The following is a 24272-nucleotide window of genomic DNA, read 5'->3' as shown; positions in this document are numbered from 1 at the left end:
ACAATAAATTGCTTATCTTTTCCTTTCTAGCCCAGTCACCTCCCCTCGCAGAGCAATCAGGTGCTGGGCACAGCGAGGTGTGGGGCAGGACCCAATCGCGTCCCTCCCGGAGCCCGCAGGTGTCCCCTGCCACCAGCACATATTAACTGGGGCTGAGCCTCAGCTCACACACTTGGCTGACGGGCTGCAGGGGTGAGTATTGGCTCATCTGTTACCTCCCAGCAGACTCCCTGGGAAATGGAGACCCTCAGTGCCGTGGGGAGATTTGGAATTTGGCAGCCCCTGCTCCCCATCCCGTGCAAAGGCTGATCCTCACTTGGGGAGTAGCTGCGCTCTCAGTAAGCCCTGAGTAAATCAGGCAAGCAGGGAGGATTTGGCTTCACACTACGAGGCCAGTGGGGTGGTGGAGAGGGTCCTCTGGAGAGCTTCTGCAACTCTATCCCTGGAGGTTTTCAAGATCTAAGGAGGTCAAAGCCCTGAGCAGTCTGGGCTGAATGAAGTGGTGCCCCAGCTCTGAGCAGGAGGCTGGACTGGGGCCTCCTGAGGTCCCTTCCAGCCTGGGTCACTCCATCATTCTGTTAAGCTGATGTTACATTTGTCTTGCTCAATGGCAGCAATGCTATTTCTTTAGAATGAGGCAAGAAAAAGGCATTTTGCTTCTCATGGAGCGAGCTTGCATGTACCTCTTTCTGCCTTGCTGAGTTCATCTAATTCTTCCCTCACTTTACTTAATGAACATCTTAATTTTCTTCCCCTTGAAGTTATCAGAGCAGTGTGATAACCTGATAACTGCAATCTCCTATCTGCAGAGTGCTCTGTAAACATTAGCCTGTGCTCCTTGTCATATATTTTCATTAAGTGGCAGCAGCTGGGTATTATTATTCCTGGTCTCTTGGCCTGCTTCCCAGTTCCAGTGGAGATTTCCATTTATCCTTTGCCCAGTCTTGTGCCCTCTCAAGATTCTCCATTCAGCAGCAAGTAACGGGGCTGCGGCAGGACACCTGCAGTGGGTCAGGTGTATCTGCTGGCTGACCAGATCATACCTGAGGCTTCAGCCAGGGACTGGGAGGAGTATTGGGACACAGGTAAGAGTTTTGGTAATCCAGAGAGGATGTATCTTCTCTTTGTGATCTAAAACTGCACTGCAGGCACTGAGGGGAGATGTTTGCACTGGGCATTGCTCCTCTCAGCCATCCTTGGCTACAGCCAGGCTGTCCATGGCTGTTCTTTCTCCTCACACTCCACCCAGCCCATGCTGCTGGATGTGACTGAGGCTGGCAGCAAGGGATCAGTTCAACCAGTGCTGTGTTAAACCCTCCAAAAGTCCCAGATTCTTCCCATCCTTTGGTGCCGTTTCAGGCCATCTGCCCTCTCGTTTTGGGGGTTCTACACGTCAGGCAGTTTTTAAAGTTACCTTCAGAGCCACTGTGGGGTTTTTTGTTGTATATTAATGTAAATACGAATCCAGACTCTGGGCACAGAAATGCAGTGATTTGAGAGAGTTTTTTAAGTGGAAGGAGGACATCCATGCCATTCCTGCAGCTCCAGGAATTACCCAGCCCTTGAGGAGACACATGAGGAATTCTCCAGCAGAGAGGAATGTAGATGCACAACTAGTCAAAGGCCAGCTCTTGTTTCTTTGTTCCCTGGGTGTCTAGAAATCATGTCTGTATTCACTTTGGGTGAGAGAACAAATGAAAACCCCATTCTTAACTTATTTTTGTGTCAGATGTCAGGGAAGCTGAACACAGTGAGGAGAATGCAACCTTATTTTAGAAGGTGGCAGCCAGTAGTGCTCTTCCTTCCATGAAGCCCTCCTGCACCAGGGCTGGAGGGGAGAGAGAGCTTGTGTGGTGAGGGCCTGAAGCCCCAATAATTTCACCCTCCTGCCTTGTCCCTTTCCACCCCACCACAATTATAGTAGAGATGGGCATCACCAGAAAAAGGGAGAAAAAAAATATACTCATAAAGTGTATTTTGCCAGCATTTTGAACTGGTGAGTTCAATTGTGAAAGCATGCTGATCACCTCTGATATACTGCAGGTTATCTCTTCTTTACCTACAGGTGACTTTTGCTCCTTCCCAGCTAATTCAATAGGTAAACACAGATTTGCTTTGGGAGATACACTCAAGGCCAACATAAATCCTGGCTTGCAAAGGAAATGAGCCATATTTTTCCCTTTAATCCCTCCCAATGAGGAGCAGGTTTGTCAGTGGTGGGGAAGAGCAGCAGGTTTGATGGGAAAGCTTTTACTGGCTGCAGGATCCAAGGCTTTTTGGAGGGATTGCCCTGCACCCTCATGGTTTCCTGCTGCTCTCTGAGGCTGGGGGTGGTGTCTCTGGAGAAGGAAAGGTGGCTGAGGGCCTGGTGTGGGTGTGGACCAGAGTTCTCTGTCTGCTTTAGCTGTGGGGCCAGGCTGCAGCACGAGGTTGTTGACCTCCATCTTCGGAGATGATGTGGGGCCTCTGGATAAGGAGAAGGTTCAGCCATGGGCTGTTCCATCCCTCTGATGTGGCTGGAGTAACAGTGTGGTGTGTTTCTGTGTTCCAGGGACAGCCCAGCCCTCAGGGACCAAACCCCAGCCCCATCCTCCAGCGTGGAAACCACCAGGGAATTACAGCACGGACCTGGGGCTGTCCTGCCACGCTGCTGCAAGGAAACTCCCACCAGGAGGGTGAAACGAGCAGGCAAGCAGGAGGAGGATGGCAGAAATGGTAATTAAGGCTGCCCTTGGGCTCATATGTCAAGCCACAAATAATTCAGATAATCAGGACTCAGCCACAACAGCGTGCTGGCCACTGTGAGTCACAGCTACTGCAGGGAGCCCAGAGACTGAGGAGGAGCAGGGCTGTGGCTTTATGGCCTGGGGGGAAGATGATTCTCTCCAACTAAACTGGATTTCCCAAGGCCCCTCCACGTGGCAGCAGGTTCCCAAGGCCCTACTGCAGCAAGTTCTCTGTGTTCAGAAACGGGATGTTTCTCTTTTGAGTCACTGGTTTGCTTCTGTCAGACGGCAAAACGACGTCTCTGTTCTCAATCTGAAGCTAAATGCAGAAGGAATGTCCAACACCTTGTCTTGGACCATTTCTGCTACAGCAAAGGTAATGAGAGGGTTAGGCTTGCTCTAATTGCAAAATGCACCACCACAGAGGTGTAGGGAGACAGGGCAGACTAAGCAGCTTAACAGCAGCTTCCATCACCAGTCAAAGTGAGACACAAATCTCCGTGACCCTACGGAGTTCTGAGGTCCTTTTATTCACCAATGGTTGAATCAAGGCAAATTTATTCTGTGAACAAGCCAGAAAAGGAACTTACAGATACCAAAAATCGTGGTTTTTCTTCATGTGGTTTGTTTCCTTAGCACAGATGAGTGTTGGATGGATTGCAGAGAGGTCACACCAGACCTGAATGTAACCCTTGTTTCTGGTATTGGACAGTAGCAGATGCTGAAAATAAACATTAAGCCCAGACTCCTCCTTTTGTATATGCACCACCAATACAGAGAGAACAGCATGGAAAATTGCCTTTCTACAGGGCACTGATGCCATCAGGGCTTGTGTGCTTAAAATCTGCTACTGAACTCAGCCTTTTCAAACTTGTTTAACCCTTTTCTCATTCCATTTTTTTATCTGCTCTGCCCCTGTAGTTGTTCCTGATAATTCCATTCTGCCTTATTATTTACTGCTCATTATTTGATGCACCTTCTCCAACTTCTTCAGGATTTACAGCCTGCTCTCAGCAGCAGCCTCTTGTCTCATTTCCAGCCTGATGAATCCTCCTCTCTTTAAGCTGCTTTACTGTGGGAGTTGCTCAGTACTCCTGGGCACCTTTGCTGCCCTTTGCTGTTTCATTTTTGTTGGGTTTTTTTTCTCAATTTTAATACACTTGGATGCCAGAGCAGAGGTGACCTCTAAGTCCCACCATCACCATAAAAGTATTTTCCAATTATTGCTGGATGGATTTAACTGCAGGTTCTTCACTGCTAGGGTGAAAAAAAAGAAGCTGTTCTTGACCATATAATTAAATTTGGAGCATAAAACATTTTAGGGGAGGTGATGGTTTTGAGATGGGCAAGAAGATGTACTGGAGAGGATGCCCAGGTGATGTATGGGATCTAGCACACCACTCAAAAGTGCAATTTTGTCATGAAATCATGGAACTATTGCTCAGGTTGGAAAAGACTGTTATGATCATTAGGTTCAACCATGAACCCACCACCAGCATGTTCACCACCACTCTGTGTCCTCAAGTGCCGTATCCACACGAGTTTTGAACACTTCCAGGGATGGTGACTGCATCACTTCTCTGGGAATTCCATTCAAACGCTTGATAACCCTTTCTGTGAAATTCCTAATGTTTAATCTCCCCTGGGGAAACTTGAGTCCACTTCCTCTTGTCACACCACTTGCTCTCTAGGAGAAGGGACTGACACTCACCTTGCTACAACATCCCTTCATTTGTTCATCTCCTTCCAACCTCCTTCCATCACTACAACCTCCTATCCACCTAGATCCATGTGGTTGAAATGCCAGCAGGATGCTCCAAGCAGCCTGGCCACCCTGCCTTCACACCCAAATGCCATTTTTTTCCCCCCTTCTGCAACTATTTTTCTCCCAGGTGCCTATGTGATCTCTATTTCCACCACACAGGAGCTGAGTAAGAAGTGTCCCCTCATGAATGGCAATGGTGCAGGAATTCAGGACAGCTCATGGACCCTCCCCAACTTGCCCAGTAAGTGCACATGGACAGCCACAACGCCTGCCAGCAAGTCTCCACACTCCTGTATTCCCTTGTAAGTAACTCCTTGGTGCTGCTTGTTTCAGGGTGCAGTTCAGTGCCTTTTCCTGGAGGTGAAGTACTGTTGTTACACCAGGATAGTCATGGCCAGAAGCCAGTTGTTGTGTTAATGATGGTTTATTTTCCAGATGGCAAAACCAGCTTAGTAGCTCCTCTCCAAGATGGCCTTTTTCACTCCCTTTTATTTTGCAGAAAGATGTGGCTGGCTCGAGTTTCAGCTCTGTGTTTTCCAGAGCATCTGCTTGTTTGGGGCATCTTATTTTAGATGGCTGAGAGACCTTCACAAAAATGGATTACCAGGGCCTGGGCTTTTAGATCAGTGCCAAATGGCCACAGTACAGAGAAAAGTGTTCTGAGCTCTTCTTGCCCTCACAGCAGCAGGTTCCCTCCCCAGGTGACGTGAGGGCCCAGACTAGACTTGACAAGAGGTGCTTTAATGACTCTGCAAACCAGACACAGACAAGCTACTAAAGATAAGGCTGTCCCATAAATGTCAGGGGAACTGCAGGCAAGTCCCTGCAGTGCAGAGATGTAAAACAGGAATCCAGCTGCAGCGAGTGAGGAACTGGAGCCAATGGGAGATGCAGCACTGCTCTGCATGGTCATGTCTGACCACATGCCAGGTGGAACAAGGCCAGGGCACAGCCACCAGCATGTGGGTAGCCCAGGGCAGCCTCTGGGTCTGGCCCATGAAGGAGGGAGGAGTGGAATGCAGAGCCCTGGAGCTGATCCAGCATGCTGTTCATCCAGGCACTCGCTCAGTGCACCCTGCAGCTGGTGCCTGAGGATAGAATCAGCTCTTTTCAGTCAAATTAATTTTTTTTCCCCCTCAATTATCATTCTGAGAAGGATAGCATTCTTGGTTTTTAACAACTTAGCATCAGGGTGCCATGGTGGTGCCAGTGGCTGGGCCCATCCCATCCCCAGACAGGAGATGGAGAGACATTTCCCAAACCTGGGCATCAAACAGTGCTCTGGGAACAGAGTCTGGCTGAGGAGCCCACACAGCACTGCTGGGGCAGGAGCTGAAACATAACCCACGCTGTAGCAGGGGAGAAAATACCCTGGGACACACCACACCTTTGCAGCACTGCATGGAGGGAGAAATGCTTTGGTTTCCCTGCTCTGGGTAAACCACAGATGGCAGCCAATGCAGCAAAAAATCTCTGGACTTGCTGAGATTCCCAGGTGAAATCTGATTGAGTATTTGGGGGTAGAAGCAGAAGGAGGAGATAAGATGTTATTTTAATAATATTTAGGAATATTAAAGATTTTATAATATTTAAGAATATTAAATATTTAATTTTTTTGAGAGATCAGAGTTCTGATATCCCTTGAGCTGATTCTGGCCCACTACAACCTCAGCAGGAATCCTTTGCTTTGCCAGGACTGGTTTTCCCCTGGACATCTTAAGGAGTAGCAAGCCATGACTAAAAGCTGTAATCTTAGGGAAAAACCATCCCTGTCCACTGTGCTGAACCGGTATCAGCATCTGCAGGATGCAATCCAGATGTGTAAAGCAGTAACACAGGTCACTCTCAGGAGAGCCTGGCTCTAGTTAAATGTTACTTGAAGGAGCTGGAGCCTCCTCATGCCATGGCTCAGCCCCACTGAAACCCCTGAGCATTCCAGTAGCTTTTGGAGCAGATGGGCACTGGCTGCAGCAGTGGGGGAAGCTCATTCACTGCGTTACTGCCTCACATTTGCCAGCACTCAATGGAGCCTGCGATGTCTGCAGCACATCCCATCATTTCTGGGCTTGAGATGCAAGCAGAGGCTGGATCCTCTGAGTAGTAAGGACCTTCACTAAACCCCTGTAGTCCTGAATTGCAGGAAGTGTTTCTATCACGCTTGCAAAACCTGGAGGGAGGGGTTTGAGGTCTCTAAGTAAGCCAGCAGTCACTCCGGCACCACACGGGCTTCCTGCCAGCACACAGCCACCTGCCTGGCCTGACAGGGACAGGAGAGCCCCAGTCCAGGGGTCAAAGGATGATAGGAGCTGAGGGCTGTGCAAAGCAGAGCTGAGCAGTGAGGGAACGTGAGTGAGCAGTGAGTGTCACCCCACTGGCAAAGAGATGTGCTTGCCTTGTGACCAGGGGCAATAGGATGCGGCCCAAATAAACACAGCCCTCCCCAGTCTGCTCCTTCTGTCTGTGAAAAAGCTCCAGGGTGTGAGTTCCCTGGCAAGGTGTGTTGGGCAAACAGGTCTTTTTCATCCTGGTTGCAGTTGCTGTGATGTGGTTCTTGGCTTCTGCTGGAGTCTGACAGCGACTGGCAAATCCAGGCAGCTGGATTTCACTGATCACAGAGCTGGGTTTAACTCTTTGCAAAACACCCCCCAGAACCCTCTGTGGCTTCGGCTTCTCTGAGGGCTTGGAGCCATCCTTGCAAGTTTGGGAGTCCTGGCCAGCAACTCTTGGCCCAGAGGCATCTGGAAATGTGGGGAGCAGAGATGGGGCTGGGTAGGATGGGGGAAAGAGGAAGAGCCTTGTGCTGTGTCTCCTGGTTTTCTCAACCACTGCATAAAATCCTAAGGCTTGCCAGCATCTTCTCGTTCACTCTAGACCTGGCCTAAGGCCTTGCAGAGCAAGGCTTCTCAGAACAACACTGAAAATTAATTAGCTTACTTTTTATGTAAAAGAGCTAATAACTCATGATGGAAAACAGTAACTAACTCCTGGTTAACTAGCTGCTGATGGGGCACACCCATTTTCTCTTGGAGCTGGGGTGTCTTTTGGTTGCCTTGGATAAAGTTGGTAAAATCTCACTCACTCAGATTTCCTCTTGGTTTATGCTGCAGAACAATAGCTTTGATTTGACTTTTTTTTTCTTTTTATCCCCTGCATTATTTCAGGACAGAAGAAAAGAAGATCTTGCCCAATATCCTCAAGAAAATTGGCTGCACCCCAATGGTCCGGATTAACAAGATTGGGAAGCCCTATGGGCTCAAGTGTGAGCTCTGTGAGTGCCCCCTTCCCACCAGGTTTTTGCATGCCACAAGGTGAGGGTGAGGGGTGGTGCTGGAGAGAGGCTTCAGGAGAGGCTCCTAGAGAGGAGGCACAGATAGGGAGGGACAGATGTGGCTCGTGTTGGGCTCTCCTGCTTATTAGGCAGTAATTTCTTGGACCAAACAAGGAGGTTTCAAGCAGCAATGAGCAGGGGGGTAATGGTAGTGAAGCATCTCTCCTCCCAGATAACAGCAGCATAAGCTCAGAGCAGAGCTGGCCTAAATTTGGGGATGGACCTAAGTCCTCTCCCTAAGGAGATGTTAACACAGCACTGCTGCTGTCTCCTGTGAGGGTCTCCTACAATCACAAGTATGATAAAATCAGATCTGTGCATGTGGACTTTTCATCTCCTTTCCTGCAACTCCTAACCCTAATAATTGATTTCATCCAGACTGGGCAGAAAGGCAGATTCTCAGGGTCACAAAGTGCCATGAGTGTCACATGAGCAAGGAGAGGCTTGCTGAGCACTCATCCTCAATGGAATGGCACAGCAGAACCTTGCAGTGCTGTGGGGCAGCTGGGAACGCACAGGGCAGCCACACCCCACTGAGCACAGGAGCACGTGGAGCGAGCTGGGCTTTCCCAGCAGATCCCTTCCCGGGATCTGGGATCTTTGGGACACCAACCCTGCAAACTCCACACCGCACTGCCTCACAGTGAGAGCTGAGGGGACCCTAGGAGACCGTGGCAGGGAGCTGGTGGAGGTGGGAGGACAGATGTGCAGTGCCCGGTGCACCTCTGCGGCAGCCTGTCCCTTGGAGGATGTCTGGCTGGTGCTTTGGGTGCTGGGAAAGGCGGGCTGATCCCATTTTCTGGGATGGTGTCTCCCTCCCCTGGCACAGGAGGGGAAGGAGAGCAGAAGAGGCAGAGCAGCCACACGCTCCTGTCTGAGCGAGGTGTCAGCACAGAGCCTCTTCCCCAGCAAACGCAGGAATTCCTGCAGCACAGCTGCCTCAAGGCAGGCTACAGCTGGATGGGATTGCCTGGTGTTGCCTTGTGCAGCTGGAGTTGTGGCACTTTGCATTATAAAATGTAATGATGAGCACAAGATTTCTGTACCCACCCAGGCTGCTCAGGTATTGGGCTGATTTCTCAGCCTCAGGTAGCTGTCCCTGCTAGGATTATGTGAATGACCCCTGGAAATCCCCATTTCTCCCTGTTGTCTGTAAAGCAGAGCTCAGTAGCACCAGTTTAGATGCAGATTTTCATCAAAGCCTTGGTAAGAAGAATCCTGTGGTGTGGAGGCCCCAGTGAGGACTGAGATGTGCCTTGCAGTTTGAACGTGCCTTGGAAGGTTACTTGGTTTGTTGTTAGCTCAGTGAAAAAAAAAATGTAATTTTGTCTGACAGTTGAAAATGTTCTTTCTATTGTTTGGGATTTTTTATGGCACCTCAGGACTACAGATCACCCCTGAAAAAGGGGACCTATTTAGATATCTGTGAAAAACCTCAATACCTCAGGATAGACAGGGAGACCTTGCTGCTAAACCCTGCCACAAAAGAGCCCTCAAGGCACAGTAACAGGGAGTGCTGTGCCAGTGTGGGACTTCCCCGCCTTGCAATGATTATGTCCAGCTGATTTTAAACCCATCCTGGGCTGACCAGGTTGACTTCAAACCCATCCAGGGTGAAGGAAACGTGGGGGGAAGGATTCTGTGCAGGTTATGCCGGTGGATAATCCCAGAAAAGCAGATGGTGGATGCATTCCCCTGAGCAAAGGACAGTCCTGCAGAGGAGGAATAGGTGTCCTAAAACTGCAGTGAGGCCTTGGGGAGCAAGGAGCTGCTGCCTGATGGAGTCTCCCCTTTCTTTCCCTTCCCAGTGGCAAAATGTGAGTACTTCAATGCAGGGGGCAGCGTGAAGGACCGCATCAGTCTCAGGATGGTGGAGGATGCAGAGAGAGCTGGGATTATCAAACCAGGAGACACCCTGATTGAACCCACTTCAGGAAACACAGGTGGGAAGGGCAGGGATGCTCCCTCTGCCTGGGTACTGGGCAGGGTGGAATTTCTGAGGAGCAGGATTTGAGGAGGTCTTGCACTTGGAGTTACAAGGTTGGCTCCATTCTCCCCTCAGCTCCACTCCTGGTGGCCATGGGCTTCCTGGGATGCTGAGGTGCCTCCTTGCTGAAATTCCTGAGTGTCCTGCAAGGGTCCCACACCTGCACAGGTGTGCCTGGAAGGTCTCTTTGTGGCAAGGCAGACAGCAGCAGCAACTTTGGCAGCCCTGCGTGTTTTCAGGCTGGGAAGCTTTTAAATCCTCAGAGGTTCCCAGAGACCATTCCCCTGATGGGCTGGAAGAGCATTCCTGGGATTTTTGCCCTTGCTGCTGTCATTTGTCACCCCACCACATTGTGTCAGCCCAGCCACCCCCAGACGTGGAGCCAAGGGGATCTGTGCTCCCACATGGATCACGCTGGCTCCCTGCCTGCCTGGGGCAGCTGGAATGGCACCAGGCTCCCTGCAGCCCCTGGCAGGGACATGCTGCTCCTTCCTGCTGCCTCACCTTCCTGCTCTAGCTGGGAGCAGCTGGCTCCATCCATCACCCCGGTGAAACTGGAGCAGAGGTGCCCTTTGCCTGCCGGCCACGGGGTGACGTGCAGTGTCCTCTGTGCCTGTCCCCCCACTACTGACAGTGCTTGAGGGGGAAGGGAAGGCACTCCTGAAGCAAAATCTCCTCTCTCCTGTGTTTCCAAAACCACGGGAAGATGCCTGAGCCTCGGAGAGGGGAGAAAAGCCTCCCCTGCCCTGCCATTCTCTCAGTGACACGCTGGTAGACCCCTGGGAGCAGGAGCGATGCTGCAGCTCCACTTGCCTGTCAGCACATCCTCCAACACTCCCTGGTGCTCCCAGCACATCCCAGGAGGCTCGTGGAGGATGTCCTCACCTGTGGTTTGTCAGTGCCCATTTCATGGTTCCATTCAGGAGAGAGGAATGTAGGAAGTGGCACGCGTTGGTCGCTCTTGCCAAATGCTGTTGTCAACCAATTCCCTTTGCTCCCCTCCATGCAGGAATTGGGCTGGCACTGGTGGCTGCATTGAAGGGTTACCGCTGCATCATCGTCTTGCCAGAGAAAATGAGTGTGGAGAAGGTCAGAGCTCTGTATGGTTTTACCCCACAGCCAGGGAACATCTCCTTCCTCTCTCTCTCTCTCTCTCTCTCTGCCTCTCCCTTCCTGGAGCCTTCTCCTTCAAAGGCCAACGAGCCTTGCACACCCACTGCCACAGCTGCTATTCACAAAGTTGCCTCTTGAGGGGAAAAAAAAGCAGCCTGTGACAGCCTGGTGTCTGTGTGTTGTCAGAAGTGCAGCTGGGTGGTGGGATAGCCAAACACAGTGTGTGGCTGCAGAGGATCTGCTGCATGTGAAAGCACAGCAGGAGAGGCAGGCAGGTGCCAGGGCTATCCTGCCAGTCCTGCTCACTTGCCCTCTGACATCTCACAGGTCACTTGGCCTCACTGGTGTTTATGGTTTTCTTTAACCTGGAGACACTTAGAGCTGCCTGAGCTGCTTTCTCCAGGTGGTGTCTCAAGTCAGCTTGCACGAGAGCTGATGATCAGGTGAACACACTGTCCTGGAGATGACAGAAATCCCTCAGTGGTGGGCCAAGAGCCTCACAGACAGCTCAGCTGAACTCATGCCACTGAAGCCAGACCTGGACCCTGACCTGGCTCAGGAATGAGCCCTTCTCCAAAGTGTCACCCTCATTTCAACCTGAATCTCACTTAAGCTCAGTCTGGATCAGATGCCACCTCCAGCTGCCATGAGCTTCACCTCCAGGGGTCCCAACGCTCCCCCTCTCCCACTGACAGCCACATCTCTCAGAGGAGACATCCTAGGGCTGATTTACTTCTTATGCATTCTTTGGTGAGAGAAGAGAAGGGACCTTGAGCAAAACCGGCTTTCTGATCTTCCTTTTGCATGCTGGGGCTCCAGCCCCAGCACACAGGAGACACTGTTCCGTGTCCAGCTCCCTCTGCCCTTTTCCCCAGGCACCATGGAGCAGCACACTGTCACCTCCCTCCACCCTGTCCCCAGCCTGCCCTCCAAGTAGGACAGGGCAAGAGGCCAGGCTTGAATCCATTTGCCAGCTTCAGGCGGGAGGCCCTGGGGTGCTAGGAGCATGTCAGAGATAGCACAGTCCAGAATTGGACATTGTATCTCCAAATGATAAATGTCTCCCACATGCAAAGCTGCTCTGGCATCTGGCACTGCCCTGAGCCCGCAGCTTCGGGTTACCCTCCCTGTGTGGGATTAGCTGTGTTGCATCTCCTCTTTTCCCTCCCAAAGGTCGATATTCTGAAGGCACTGGGTGCTGAAATCGTGAGGACCCCGTGCACCCGCTTTGATGCCCCCGAGTCCAACATCCGAGTTGCTTGGAAGCTGAAAAGTGAAATCCCAAACTCTCACATCCTGGATCAGGTAAAGGCTGTCCCTCCACTGACACTCTTTCCCAAGAGAGTTTATAAGGTGTTCTCCAAGTGTGCCTTGTTTGGGGGCTTCATTCAAACTGGCACCAGAGGCAGATTTTGTCAGTGTTTTATGGCATTTGAAACTTAATCGCTCCTCTGCAAAGTACAGGGGGACAGAAACAAAATAAGGGACACTTCCAAACCTGTGACAATTCTGCTAAAGCCCAGATGTGGGCAAGGCTGCGTTTTCTTGCACAATTCAAAGACTCCTCAAATTGCTTCAGGTTTAACTTTGACCTGAATAAAACCCACTTTTTAAGCCTAGCTAGCAGCCTCTGTTCTGCCTCAAAAATAAACGTCATTCTGTAAAGGGCAAACCCTGGTGACTCATGCCAGGGGCTCCTGCAGTGCTGGGTCTTGGACAGGAGGGCACTTGGTCTGATCCCTGAGTAAGGAGCCCCTGGAGTGCAGGAAAGTCAGACTCCTTCCTTCTAAGAAAAAAGAGGCTCAGAGACTGAATGAGCTTTTCAGGAGCAGCCTGGTCCATGGGTGTGAATGTGGGGGTGCACAGATACCAGTGCTGCAAAACCCCTCTGTGCATGAGAGCTGATGATCAGGACAGCGTCTCCAGCCCACAGTTCCCAACCTCTGAACCATCCCCACACCTAATGGTCACCAAGTGCTGGAGACTGAGTGTTTGTGGGCACATTTAACCTTCCAGCGTGGAAAAAAAACCCCAAGTGGGCTTGGAAATCTGTCCCAAAGGGACAAACAGGAGGAATACCTGTGACCTGCTCTGGTGGGGTGGCAGTTTCCCCCTCGGCAGGGAGAGGAGGGGGCAGCTGCATGCTTTGGGTACAGCTGTGTCAGGAGGTGTTGCTGGTTTGGTGTTTGACCTGCTCTTCACACGGTAACTGCTGCTGTTCTCTGTTGGAATAAACAGTACCGAAATCCGAGCAACCCCCTGGCTCATTACGACACCACGGCCGAGGAGATCCTGGAGCAGTGTGAAGGTCTGTGCTGTTACCTCTACGTGCAGAGGGCTGTAACCCTCTCTGAGAGGTTTAATTTACATCATTTATTGACCTGCATGTCTAGAAACAGCTCAAAGGGCCTCTGTAGGGGCAGGCAGTATTATCTTAATAACACTGACACGCGGGGTGTAGCAACCTCTCCTAATCCACTCCAGATACACCTCAGCCTGCAGGGCTTCCCGGCTGTCCCCTCCCATTGCAAAAGCCTGGGGGAGGAGACCAGAGGCTTAAGAAATTCAGGCTGTACCTAAAGGAGGGGGAACATGTCTCTTGGTGGCCACAGCACCTCTGTGACCTGCCAGCTGGGCACACAAGATGTCCCACGGGGCCTTGCAGGGGAAAATAAATCCACCAGGGCATGGCAGGCTGCATCTGATCCAGCACACTTATTTGCAAATCAAAACAGACTGAAACCTCACAAACTAGTGACGTGGGAAGTGAGGGCTGGGGGATGATAAAGGGCTATCCCAGTCCATGTGTGTGCAGATAGAAGTGAAGTTTATTGCCGGTTCTGGGAGCCCTGTAAAACGTGAACAGGACAGGAGGATTTTAACTGGAGAGCTGTTATCACAGCAGTAAAGCAGTCAGGTATCAACAGGAACAAGAGCCCCAGCTTTCCCTCCACCACAGTGGTAGCATTTGCTCCAGCTGGCTGCCAGCTGTGGATTGCAGCTCCTCCTTTCCCAATGCAGCAGCAGCGTCAGGTTTTGAAGGCCAGACTCCAATTCTGCTCCTACCAGTCCTAAATCTGTATAATTGCTGTGATGCCAGTGGGGCTGCATCTGACAGAGACAGGTGCTGGGGCAGAGCTCAGCCCTCCCTCCATTGTGGATTCCAACACAGGCTGAAAAGTTGTGCCTGTTAATGATACTCACACGTGTGATTTGCTTTGATATGCTGTGGTTTGAAAGGGATGGATGTGCTGAGATATTCCTTCCCCCTAAAGCCACAGAATCACAGAATATCCTGAGCTGGAGAGGACCCACAATGATCATCAAAGTCCAACTTCTGGTCCTGCACAGGACACCTAAAAAGTCACACCTTGTGTGTGAGGGTGTTGTCCAAACTCTATCATTCTCTACAACTCCCTGAAAAGTGGCTGCAGTCAGGTGGGGGTTGGTCTCTTTCTCCAAGCAACCACTGACAGTATGAGAGGACACAACCTTAAGCTTCACCAAGGGAAATAGAGGTTGGATATTAGGAAAGAGGTTTTACAGAAAGGGTGATAAATATTGGAATGGTTTTCCCAGGGAGGTGGTGGAGTCACCATCCCTTACATGTATTTAAATAAAGACTGGATGTGGCACTGGGTGCCATGGTCCAGTTGTGGTGTTAGGGCTGGGTTGGACTTGATGATCTTGAAGTTCTCTTCCAACCTGGTGATTCTGTGATTCCTCACATGGGGTTCTGGTGGACACAGGCTCTGCATCTGCACAGGGGTCTGAATAAAGGGGAGATGGTGCTGGGGGCTGTGCTGACTCCTTGCAAGCCTCTCTCCCCCCTGATCTGCAGGCAAGGTCCACATGGTGGTGATTGGGTCTGGCACAGGAGGCACCATCACTGGTGTGGCCAGGAAGCTGAAGGAGAAATGCCCGGAATGCAAGGTAAGGCAGGACTGCCAGGAATCACAGCATGGTTTGGGTTGGAAGGGACATTAAGGGTCACCCTGTTCCACCCTGCCATTGGCAGGGACACCTTCCACCAGACCAGGCTGCTCAGAGCTGGCCTTGAACACTTCCAGGGATGGGGCACCCACAACTTCTCTGGCCAACCCGTGCCAGGGCCTCACCACCCTTACAATAAGGAATTTTTTCCTAATATCCAGTGTAAATCTACCCTCCTTCAGCTCAAAGCCATTCCCCCTTGTCCTGTCACTTCATGTCGTTTCCTGCCTAACCCCAAGGCTCACCTGAGGGAGTTGCTGTCTGCACCTATTTATTTGTTCACAGCAATCGTGGCTTTTGTTAGAAGCAATTTGATGATGTTTAGGTTGATCTAGACCCATCCAAGTGCCTTAAGAGACCAAAGTTTCAGCAGCCCCCCTAAAATCTCCCCCTGCCTGGTGCCTTGTCCTGTGCAGGACACTCTGGGGGGCACAGACTGCAAATGCTTCTCCTCTGCCACTGCAAAACCCTCTGTGCTTTAGGGTTGACATCTGTCACAATGCTCATCCCGCAGAGCTCATGCTTTGAGGCAGACTGGAGGCGTGACAGTCGCTGCCTCTCTGGTCTGGCCAGTGTGTGAGTGATCCCTGATCCACCAGGGAGGTGTGGACCCACCACTGGAGCACTGGCACGTGAAGTCACCTCCCTGGCAGTGGGCAGCTGAATGTGGGGCAGTGTCACCATCCCCTCTCAAGCTGCATGTTGAGGAGGCACCTGAGCCCAGACACCAAGCTGTAAATAACCAGGGAGGTGTCACCATCAGCCAGCACAACTAGATCCAGAAAGGATGTCTGTATCCACAGGTTGGAGCTCACTGGCTGGCTTCACCTAGAATAGATTAAGGAGCTCTGGCACTGTCCTAAGGGTTGGGCTTTGGAAGTGGCAGGCTCTGCCAAAGGGGTGATGACAAACACCTTGAGAGTGATAACATTTTAAGCCACCAGTCACTTCTGCAACAGCTGAAGCCACCTAGGATCTATTTTAAAAGACAGTGAAAAACAGCACCCTTTTATCCTGGAAGCTCTCCATGCTGCCAGTGATTAGGAATATTAATGAGTGTCACGGGAAGGAAACATTGCAGGTAAGGGTAAGAGTAACTTTTCCTTTGGGTTTTGTGTTTGGCTGTTTCTGAATTCCCACTTTGGCTTGACAAAATGTCTTTCCCTCAAAGATCATTGGCGTGGACCCTGACGGCTCCATCGTTGCTCTTCCCAGTGAGATGAACACGACCAACACCACAACCATCGAGGTGGAGGGCATTGGGCACGACTTCATCCCCACTGTCCTGGACAGATCAGTGAGTAACCCTGGGAAGAGGGGCCTCTGCCTGATCTCTGCTTTGCATCCAGCCTGCTCCCCAGGCCAGAGGTGTGGTGGCCCTGACATATCTTCCCAGTGCAGAACTGTTGTGGGGGGATTGGGACACCCAGTTACTTTCTGAGTAACTCAGATTATAACTGACCCACAAGGAGAAGGCAAATAGAGTGAAAAGCAGGCATATAACACAGTGTGAGTCTCCTCTGTTCAGCCTCACTGTTTTTCAGTGTGTCCTTTCCACTGTGATCACACAGAGGTCTGGGCTGAGGCTGCTCCTCATCATGCTGCTGTTTCCTGAGCCTTCTCTGCCTCAGGCACCCCACACAGAGAGCAGAAATCCTGCACCATGCACAGGCTGGATGACAAGATCCAAGCCCTGTAAGACAGCAGACCATGAAACTTGTAGCTCTTCTTGTCAAGTTCCCTCTCTGCCACAAAGCTTTAAATCCCTAACATAGGCTGCCTGTGTTCACCTGGCCTCATTCTAGAAAGTTCCCTCACAGCCCTAGACCCCAGATTCCTTCTGCTTCCAGGTGTTGACTACATCCCTGCTGTCAGCACATGGCTGTAGAGCTGTCACCTTAATACAGACTGATCCTTGTAGCTGGATCTCATTCTGGCAAAATCTCCACCATTAATGTACTCTGGCCTGAGACATCATAAATACTCTTCCACATCCTAACTCTGGACCTGTCAGGCATCCCTAACTCTCCAAGGAAAGGGTGCTGGCTGGAAAGGTGTGGGTGTCTGCAAGCAAGAACCCACCCTCCAGACCATGTGTGTTCTGACAAATGCTTTCAACAAGTGTGGAGGGCAGCTCAGGGCTGCCAGATGTTGTGGGCATCAGCACCATGGTGTGCTTCAGAGGGTCAGGGCAGCCTGAAATGACATTGCCAAGACTCATCCTCCTTGCTTTCCTTCCAGGTGGTCGATCAGTGGTACAAATGTAATGACAGAGACTCATTCCTCATGTCCCGCAGGCTGATCAGAGAGGAGGGGTTATTGTGTGGTAAGCAGAATGCAGCCACAACAGTTTTGTTCTCTTAACAAACCTTCTGAAACTCATCCTTTTGGGACCAAAACGCTCCAGGGTGAGTGCTCTCTGCATTTGGTGTCTGCTGGGTCAGCAGGGCTGAAAGGCTGAGCCTGGGGCTGTGCAGAGGTCACTGCAGACTCCAGAGGTGTGTCCCTCAGTCTGGTCTGGGGTCTGACTCATGGGCCACAGTAATTATAGAAGCAATAATTCTCTCCTTACTGGAGCACTTTTGCAGTGGAACTGGATCTTCAGGCAGTGTAGAGTTACACAGGCTGAAGGGAGGATTAGTGGGGCTCAGGGCAGGACAGGTGGGCTCTGCCAACAGCTCTGTGAGGCCGTGCTCGGTGTCACTGCCACGCCAGAGGTGCCAGGTTTGGACCAGGAAGGTTTGAAAGCAAAGAAAGTGTGAGATGTTCTTACTGAGTATTTCTCCCTGTGCCAACAAGCTGTAAGTGATCCCACTGGCTTCCCAAAATGAACAGGTGCCCTCAGACAGACCCTGCCTGTACCCTAAGAGCCTCCACAGAGCATCAGTGTTGTTTTCAGCCTTCCCTGACACCAAGCAAACAGACACAGGTTTGCATCCAGGACCAGACACTACGTAGGCTTGTAGTTACAGCTGATAAAAGCCCTGAGCACTCATATCCAAGGAGTTTTGGAAAAGATCAGGCTATATATATGTAATGAAACACTTAAATGTTGATTTAACCTAGCAGGCACAGAGTCACTGTGTTTCAACAGAAACCACTTGTTTGAACTCAGTCATAATTTGTGAACAGCTTCATGTTCCCTGAACTGCATTTTTCAGGGCCGTTCCTCGTTTGTTTGAAAAATGTGACCCAGGGATAATTAACCTGCTGTAAAATACGTGCTGCCTTGAATGCAAGTGTGTAATTGGCACACAGATAGTGGAATGTGTTTGACTTCCAGCACTCAGACTGGTGGTGGAAGAATTGCCTCTGTAAAGCAGGGACCTGCTTTCCCTACGTGCAGCAAACCACATGCGTGCACACAGACACGGGGAGCGTTCAAGTCTGCCCATCACGTTGGCCTGGTATTCCAAGCATGAATGTAATGTTTATGGTTTTTTCAGTCTTTACAGTGCATTTAAAACCAATCTTTGGCTGCCAAGTGTGTCAGCCAGAAGCTCTAGAACTGGCATGGTCTTCTGCTCATGCGAAGGGAGGGTGTGGTGTGGGCAGCGTGTTCTGAATGTCCCTGCATGGGACCTTTCAGCCCTCAGTCTGCCCACAAGAAGTGGTTCACAGAGTTCATGAGGTGACTTAATGCTGCCTCAAAAGCCCAGGAGCCACCATATGAACACGTCCCATCAGTCCCTACCTCTGCCTGGCCCTAAAGCCTACAAGGCTTTGGGATAGATTGTCCTCCCATCCCAGCATCCCAAACCCATGAGGTGCCACCTCTGCACCTCAGCTGGGGCAGCCTGTGCTCCCCACACCAGGACAGTGGCCCTGCACCCCGGTCAGCCCTGACACTTGTGTCCCTCTCCTTGGTGCCCATGCAGGTGGCAGCTCGGGCAGTGCCATGTCCGTGGCTGTGAGAGCTGCCAAGGAGCTGAAGGAGGGTCAGCGCTGCGTTGTCATCCTGCCCGACTCCATCCGGAACTACATGTGAGTGTCCTGCTCCCTCCCCTGCTTTCCAGCATCAGTGGGGGAGCTCCCGTGGCCTTCTGTGGCAGGAGCTGAACCCAGGAGCTTGGGGTTCTGGAGAACCACCCCAATAAATCTGATAGCAAGGCTATCACGGAGTGAGCCCAGAGCTGGGAGTCTCCCTCGGGCAGATCACAGGAAAAAAGCAAAATAAACAACAGGGAGAAACAGCACACCACTGTGGCAATCACCAGGGGATTGGGGCACTTGGGGTTTATTTCCTCTTGTCACTGACTTACTGCACGGAGCAGGACTCAGCCAAGCTACGCTTTCTGAGTGTGCATGCCTAAAGTTAGGAAGGCAAATAGCTGGCGTGCTTCGAAGAGTTACTGAGCACCCAATGCTCCTGTTGACCTTAAAAGGGGCTGAGAGCAGCCAGCTGCAAAAATCATGAGAGCCCCGGGGGCAGTGCTGTGGTCTGGTGCATGAAACAAAGCACGACTTCTTCTGGAAGCCTCACAGACTCGCTCTTTGTTGGTGATTTCTAGGTCCAAATTTGTGAATGATAAGTGGATGATAAGTAATGGGTTCCTAAATGATGTCCAGGAGCACAAGCCTTGGTAAGAGAACTTCTGCTGGGATAAACTGTGCTAAGGGAATCAGCTTTCTGAGTCTGGAAATCATTATCTTCAAAAGAAAATGTTCCCTTTTAGTGTTTAGAAAAAACACAGTAAAGTCCAGACCCCTCTGGGGAGACTGCAATGTCAGCTCCTCTTTTGGGTGGTTATATCTCAGCTTTCCAATCAAAGTCTATAAAGAAGCCATTTCTGTCCCAAAGTAGCTGATCCACTCCCATGTGGCAGCCCAGGCCACCTAAACCCTCTGAAAAGCTCTCTCTACTCCACATCTGATGTCAAAGGACCATCAGACTGCTGGGGAGGGTGGGTCCCTGTTGTAGCAAGCCCCTTTCAAACAGCTCTGCAGCTCATTTCAGGCAGGGGACAGGGAATTTTCACCTTCCAGAGCTGCTGGCCAGAAATGATGGCCATCTCTGCTGTCCCTTGGACACCATGGGGCAAGAGTCTCCTCAAGGCAGGGAGTCACAGGCAAACTGCTGATGTGTGGCTGGGCAAATGCCAGTTGTTTGGAAAAAAACAACAAGAAAAAAGCTCTTGGTCCCACCCTAAGGACAGCAGGTATTACTGGTGTCACCTTCCCCTTTACCAAAAGTTACTGTAAAATATTTCCTGAAAACTTAATATATTTCCAGGCTTCTTGTGTCTGGTTAGAGCTGCTTTTGGCCCTTCCAGGCTCCAGCATTGCCCTGCCCTTTCTGCAAGGACTCAGGGCTGAGATGTTTGGGAGCTGCTTGTGTTCCCCCACAAACAAGCTCAGCTTGTCCCTCATAAGTCACACGAGCATCTCTGCCAGGCTCTCTCCTGCAGGAGCTGCAAATGCTGCCTTGTGAGGACCAAGGATACTGAACAAAGGAGTAAAACTGGTAGGTCACCCATTTATGAGCTTGAAGTGAAGACCTCAATAGCTTCCTTGGATTCAGGACAGCTCAGCACCTTGCCAGCTGCTGGTCTCATCCCTGCCTCTGGAGCTGCATGAACACGGGGCGTAGGGAAAGCTTGGCTTCAACAAGATCTGGCCATGGTGGCATTTCTGCTTTGGGTGTAGGAGTGGGGCTGGCTTTTCAGGCAGACAGACTATCCCTCATCTCCTCTGGCCTTGTCCCCCTGCTCAAGGCCACAGCTGTGCAGCAGTCACAGCTCGGCGCTGCCATTTGTCTTTCAACAGGTGGTGGAACATCAAGGTGCAGAAACTGAACCTCTCGGCCCCTCTCATTCTCCTCCCAGAAGTCAGCTGTCAAAAGGCAATTGAGATTCTCCAGGAGAAGGGATATGACCAAGCTCCTGTTGTTGCTGAGTCAGGGTAACTATTTCTGCTCACTACAGAGATGGGCATTCATACAGAAAAATCAGTCATGATGAAGTTAAAGTCCCATTTATTCATTCAGAGTTGAGGCTCTTGTGTTGGACTGATGCATAATTTTAAAAAGATCATCTGCCTCCTTGTGAAGATTCATCAATAAAACTCCTGTAAAAGATCCAGTCAAAGCCCAGTCCAGTGTCCACTGGACTTGGAAGACGCTGGATCAGTGCACAGGCAAGGGGAACCCAGGGGAGTGAGAGCTGGGGGAAACCCACACAAATAAGCAGCTGGAGAGCCCACGGGTTTTCCTTCTCCCAGCTGCTAAGTCCTGGGCTGCAACAGCAGATTTTAACTACTGTGAAACCAACAGCTTGGTGAGGACAAAGGCTTCCTTGTTCTGCTCAAGTGAGGAGAAACCTGCTGCCTCCCACTGACTGCAGCAACAATTCAGTCACTGACTTCAACCTGAGCAGTTCAGCCCCTACGTTAGATGTGTGTTCTACCTCAGCTCTGACCACCTGGAAAACTCCCTGTTCCCTTACAGGCTTATTTTGGGAATGGTGACCCTCAGCAACACCCTCAGCTCCGTGCTGGCTGGAAACGCGGAGTTCTCAGACCCTGTCACCAAGGTCACCTACGACCAGTTCTCAAAGGTACCACTGAGGCTGGGCTGGTGTCAGCCTCTGTCTGGGGACAGGGAGAGAGGGAGAGGTGCATCACCACCACCCTGGGGTGTGAGAGGAGCTGGGAGAAGAGGTCGGTGAGAAGGCAGAGATGTGAAGGCAGAGAGGAGTGGGGAGGGCAGTGGTGATATCTTGGAGATGAGAGTAAGAACAAGCACCTGTAAAAACTCTGCTGACCCAGCAGGGTTCAGATATGGGAGCTTTTCACAGCAGGAGCCAAGCACTGACAGGGGATTTCATCCAGCACCCTCCAATATCAGAGCTCAGCCATTGTCAGGTGAAGTAAAATGTCAAATGTAACATTTTGTCCCGTTTAGATCGGCCTGGAGGACAGCCTGGGGAAGCTTTCCTGCATCCTGGAGAACGACCACTTTGCAATTGTTGTACTTGAGCAGATGCAGTGTAGGTATCTGCAGAAACTCTCCACGGGCTTGGCACAAGTGTTTGGGAGGGGAAAGGGAAATTCTCAAGCAGATTGTGGCAGGTGTCAGTGCAGCTGCTGCACCTGTGCAGCCCCTGAGCCTTTGCATGAGGGGTTTCTGCTCTGCAAAGCCCTGGAACTGCCCACTCTTCACCTGTGTCTCTTCTTGACACCACAGAGATGAGGGGAGAGGGGCAAAGCAAGCAAGGGGGACACTAGGGATCTCTGTTGTAGACTTCTGTAGCCCAGGGGCAAGGTCAGAAGGAACATTTGGCCACATTAGGTAAAGCCTGGGTGGAATTCAGACACCTAAGTTGAGAAAGCTGAGAAAAATTGGGTTGGGCCATGAGCAAGCCCCGTGGCACGGGTCATCAGGGCACTGATGTGTGGCCTGGGGCAGCTGTGTGTCTCTTACCTGGACCGTGGCTGGGAGTAGGGATGCTGTGCCAGTCTGGGAGCACCATTAAAGCAGGTTTGGTTTGTTCTCAGTCCACTGCACAGCCACCCTGGTGCAGCAAACCAACCTAGCAGAGTTGCCTGCAGCAGCAGCACAGCAGCATCAGGATTGCTGACACATCAGTGGCAGTAGGGATCACCCCCTGTGCCTCCTCTGACCCAAAAAAAGCTGCTCAGCACACCTGACCTGACACACCTTTCTGGTACAGTCACACCAAAAGACTTCTGGGAGTACAGATTTGACCTTGGCTGGGAAAAGTGAGCAACACAAAAAAGCAGTCAGAAGAGGCATGTTTAGGTCTTGTGAATTAGAGCTGAAGGGTGTAATTATGCTGATTTCATGGGATTTTACACACTGAGTGTGCAAAACATCCCTTGGGTGAGCAGTGGGTGATATTGCCAGCATGGGGCTGCCTGCTCCACTCAGGGCCTCCAAAACCCACCATGCCCAAACATCCCAAACCTTCCATCTCCAGGCCCTGCTTCCCCTGAGCCCACCAGCTCTGAAGCTTGCAACTCCATCCATGTTCCCACAACAGGTTGCAGACAAAAATCTGCCACTCAAAACTGCCTTTGATGCACATTTCCAATTCAATCACCAAAATTAATGCCAGGCAGAATCTCCTTTCTCAGCTATGTTGTCATAAAATAAGGAATATCTCTTTTATAACACGTTTTGATATAAATTAAATGGCATCAGCAAATTAAATGGCACCTAACAAAAAATATCAGCCAGCTGTCTGCAGCACCTCTTGCTCTGATTTTCAAACAACACCCACTTGCTTTTCCAGAGCTGCTGTTTTAATGCTGTCTCAGTTACCCCCTTATTTATTACTTTCTTCCCACACCTTTGGAGCTTGGATTTTATCTTGTGTTTGCACTCTGGTGGCTAGTTTTATTTTTATTTAAGAAAACATCAGACAGTTAAAACAATTATTGAAGTGCTGTTTCATTAATGTGGTGTAGGATGTTATGAGAACAGAGTAGAAAAGTGCTTGACTGCTGCTTTCAGAGAGTCTCATTACTTTGCTCTGAAAAGTTTTGTGGTGATCAGAGCAGGACTGGAACAGAATTTGGCTAAAAACAACTGGGAAATTAAGTTTCCTGCTTTGGCAAAGGTGCGTTATTTGCAGCGAAAGCCTCTCTGGTGTGATTTCAGTAACCTGACTGAGGCTCCATCAGTCATTTCTGTGGAGGTAGAGCTCAGACAGGTGCTGTCCCTGTTAAGGGTTTCTTTTAATAAATGAACAGCAGCCTCTGCACAGCTGGAAGGTGGTGAGGGGGCTGGTGGGGGTGGGGGTGGTGGTTTATTTTATTTTTTTGCCACTAAGCTGGAACTTTCTGTGCTCCCAGTCAGTGGAAACGGCAGCTCCTTCATGAAGCAGATGGTGTTAGGCGTGGTCACAGCCATGGACCTCCTCACCTTTGTCAACAGGAACGACAAGAAGTAGCAGAGCAGCTCGGCTGGCCCCGCTCCTCCAGCAGGTCCAGGTGTGCCCCCGAGCCCAAACCACCTGGTCAAGGGAGCCTCTGGCTCAATCCAGCCAATAGTTTCTCGAAATGCCTAGGTGAAAATTGTGATGTATTGTATTTGTCTGCCAAATGCCACCCACGGTATCACTAAAGAGGAGATAACTAAAGAAACTGTGTTTAATAGCCATGTGTGGTCACATGGAGCTTCCTGGGGCTGGGCAGGGAATGTGGGAAGGTGAGGATGGGAAGGGGATGGTTGCTCCTGCCCAGATTTTAGCAGGAGGAGGTTTGGTGTGTTGGCCAGCTGCAGGTACCTGCACACTGCCCGTGTTGCAGCTGCTGGGAGCTTTCCTGAGCCCATTTCAGCCACAGGAGCAGCAGGGCTGGGGGCAGGTCACATCACTGCTGCAGCCTCCTGCCCCTCTC

The 24272-nt window shown here is 50.9% G+C and overlaps 1 protein-coding gene across 1 annotated transcript; it reads left to right on the top strand.

The window, feature by feature from the left end:
* The first annotated feature begins 996 nt into the window (after positions 1-996).
* Positions 997-24272, top strand: LOC131583828 (cystathionine beta-synthase-like). The gene is made up of 17 exons (XM_058848338.1): positions 997-1085; positions 2552-2715; positions 4651-4793; positions 7653-7759; positions 9628-9762; positions 10816-10895; positions 12093-12224; positions 13158-13227; positions 14761-14852; positions 16084-16209; positions 17154-17238; positions 18791-18896; positions 19424-19495; positions 20679-20813; positions 21358-21466; positions 21814-21898; positions 23727-24272. Exons 2-17 carry the CDS (start codon positions 2704-2706, stop codon positions 23822-23824), a joined length of 1587 nt encoding a protein of 528 aa, XP_058704321.1. The 5' UTR covers positions 997-1085; positions 2552-2703; the 3' UTR covers positions 23825-24272.

Source organism: Poecile atricapillus, chromosome 1 (assembly GCF_030490865.1).
Source record: "Poecile atricapillus isolate bPoeAtr1 chromosome 1, bPoeAtr1.hap1, whole genome shotgun sequence".
Lineage (NCBI taxonomy): Eukaryota > Metazoa > Chordata > Aves > Passeriformes > Paridae > Poecile > Poecile atricapillus.
Note: the sequence above shows the minus strand (reverse complement) of the source record. Positions and strands in the feature narration are given on the sequence as shown.

What these genes read in the sequence shown, in the direction of transcription:
- LOC131583828 (XM_058848338.1), top strand. An exon ending in TGGGCTCAAGTGTGAGCTCT is followed by an intron (nt 7,760 to 9,627) that starts GTGAGTGCCCCC and finishes TTCCCTTCCCAG; the next exon opens with TGGCAAAATGTGAGTACTTC. An exon ending in AGAGGAGGGGTTATTGTGTG is followed by an intron (nt 17,239 to 18,790) that starts GTAAGCAGAATG and finishes GTGCCCATGCAG; the next exon opens with GTGGCAGCTCGGGCAGTGCC.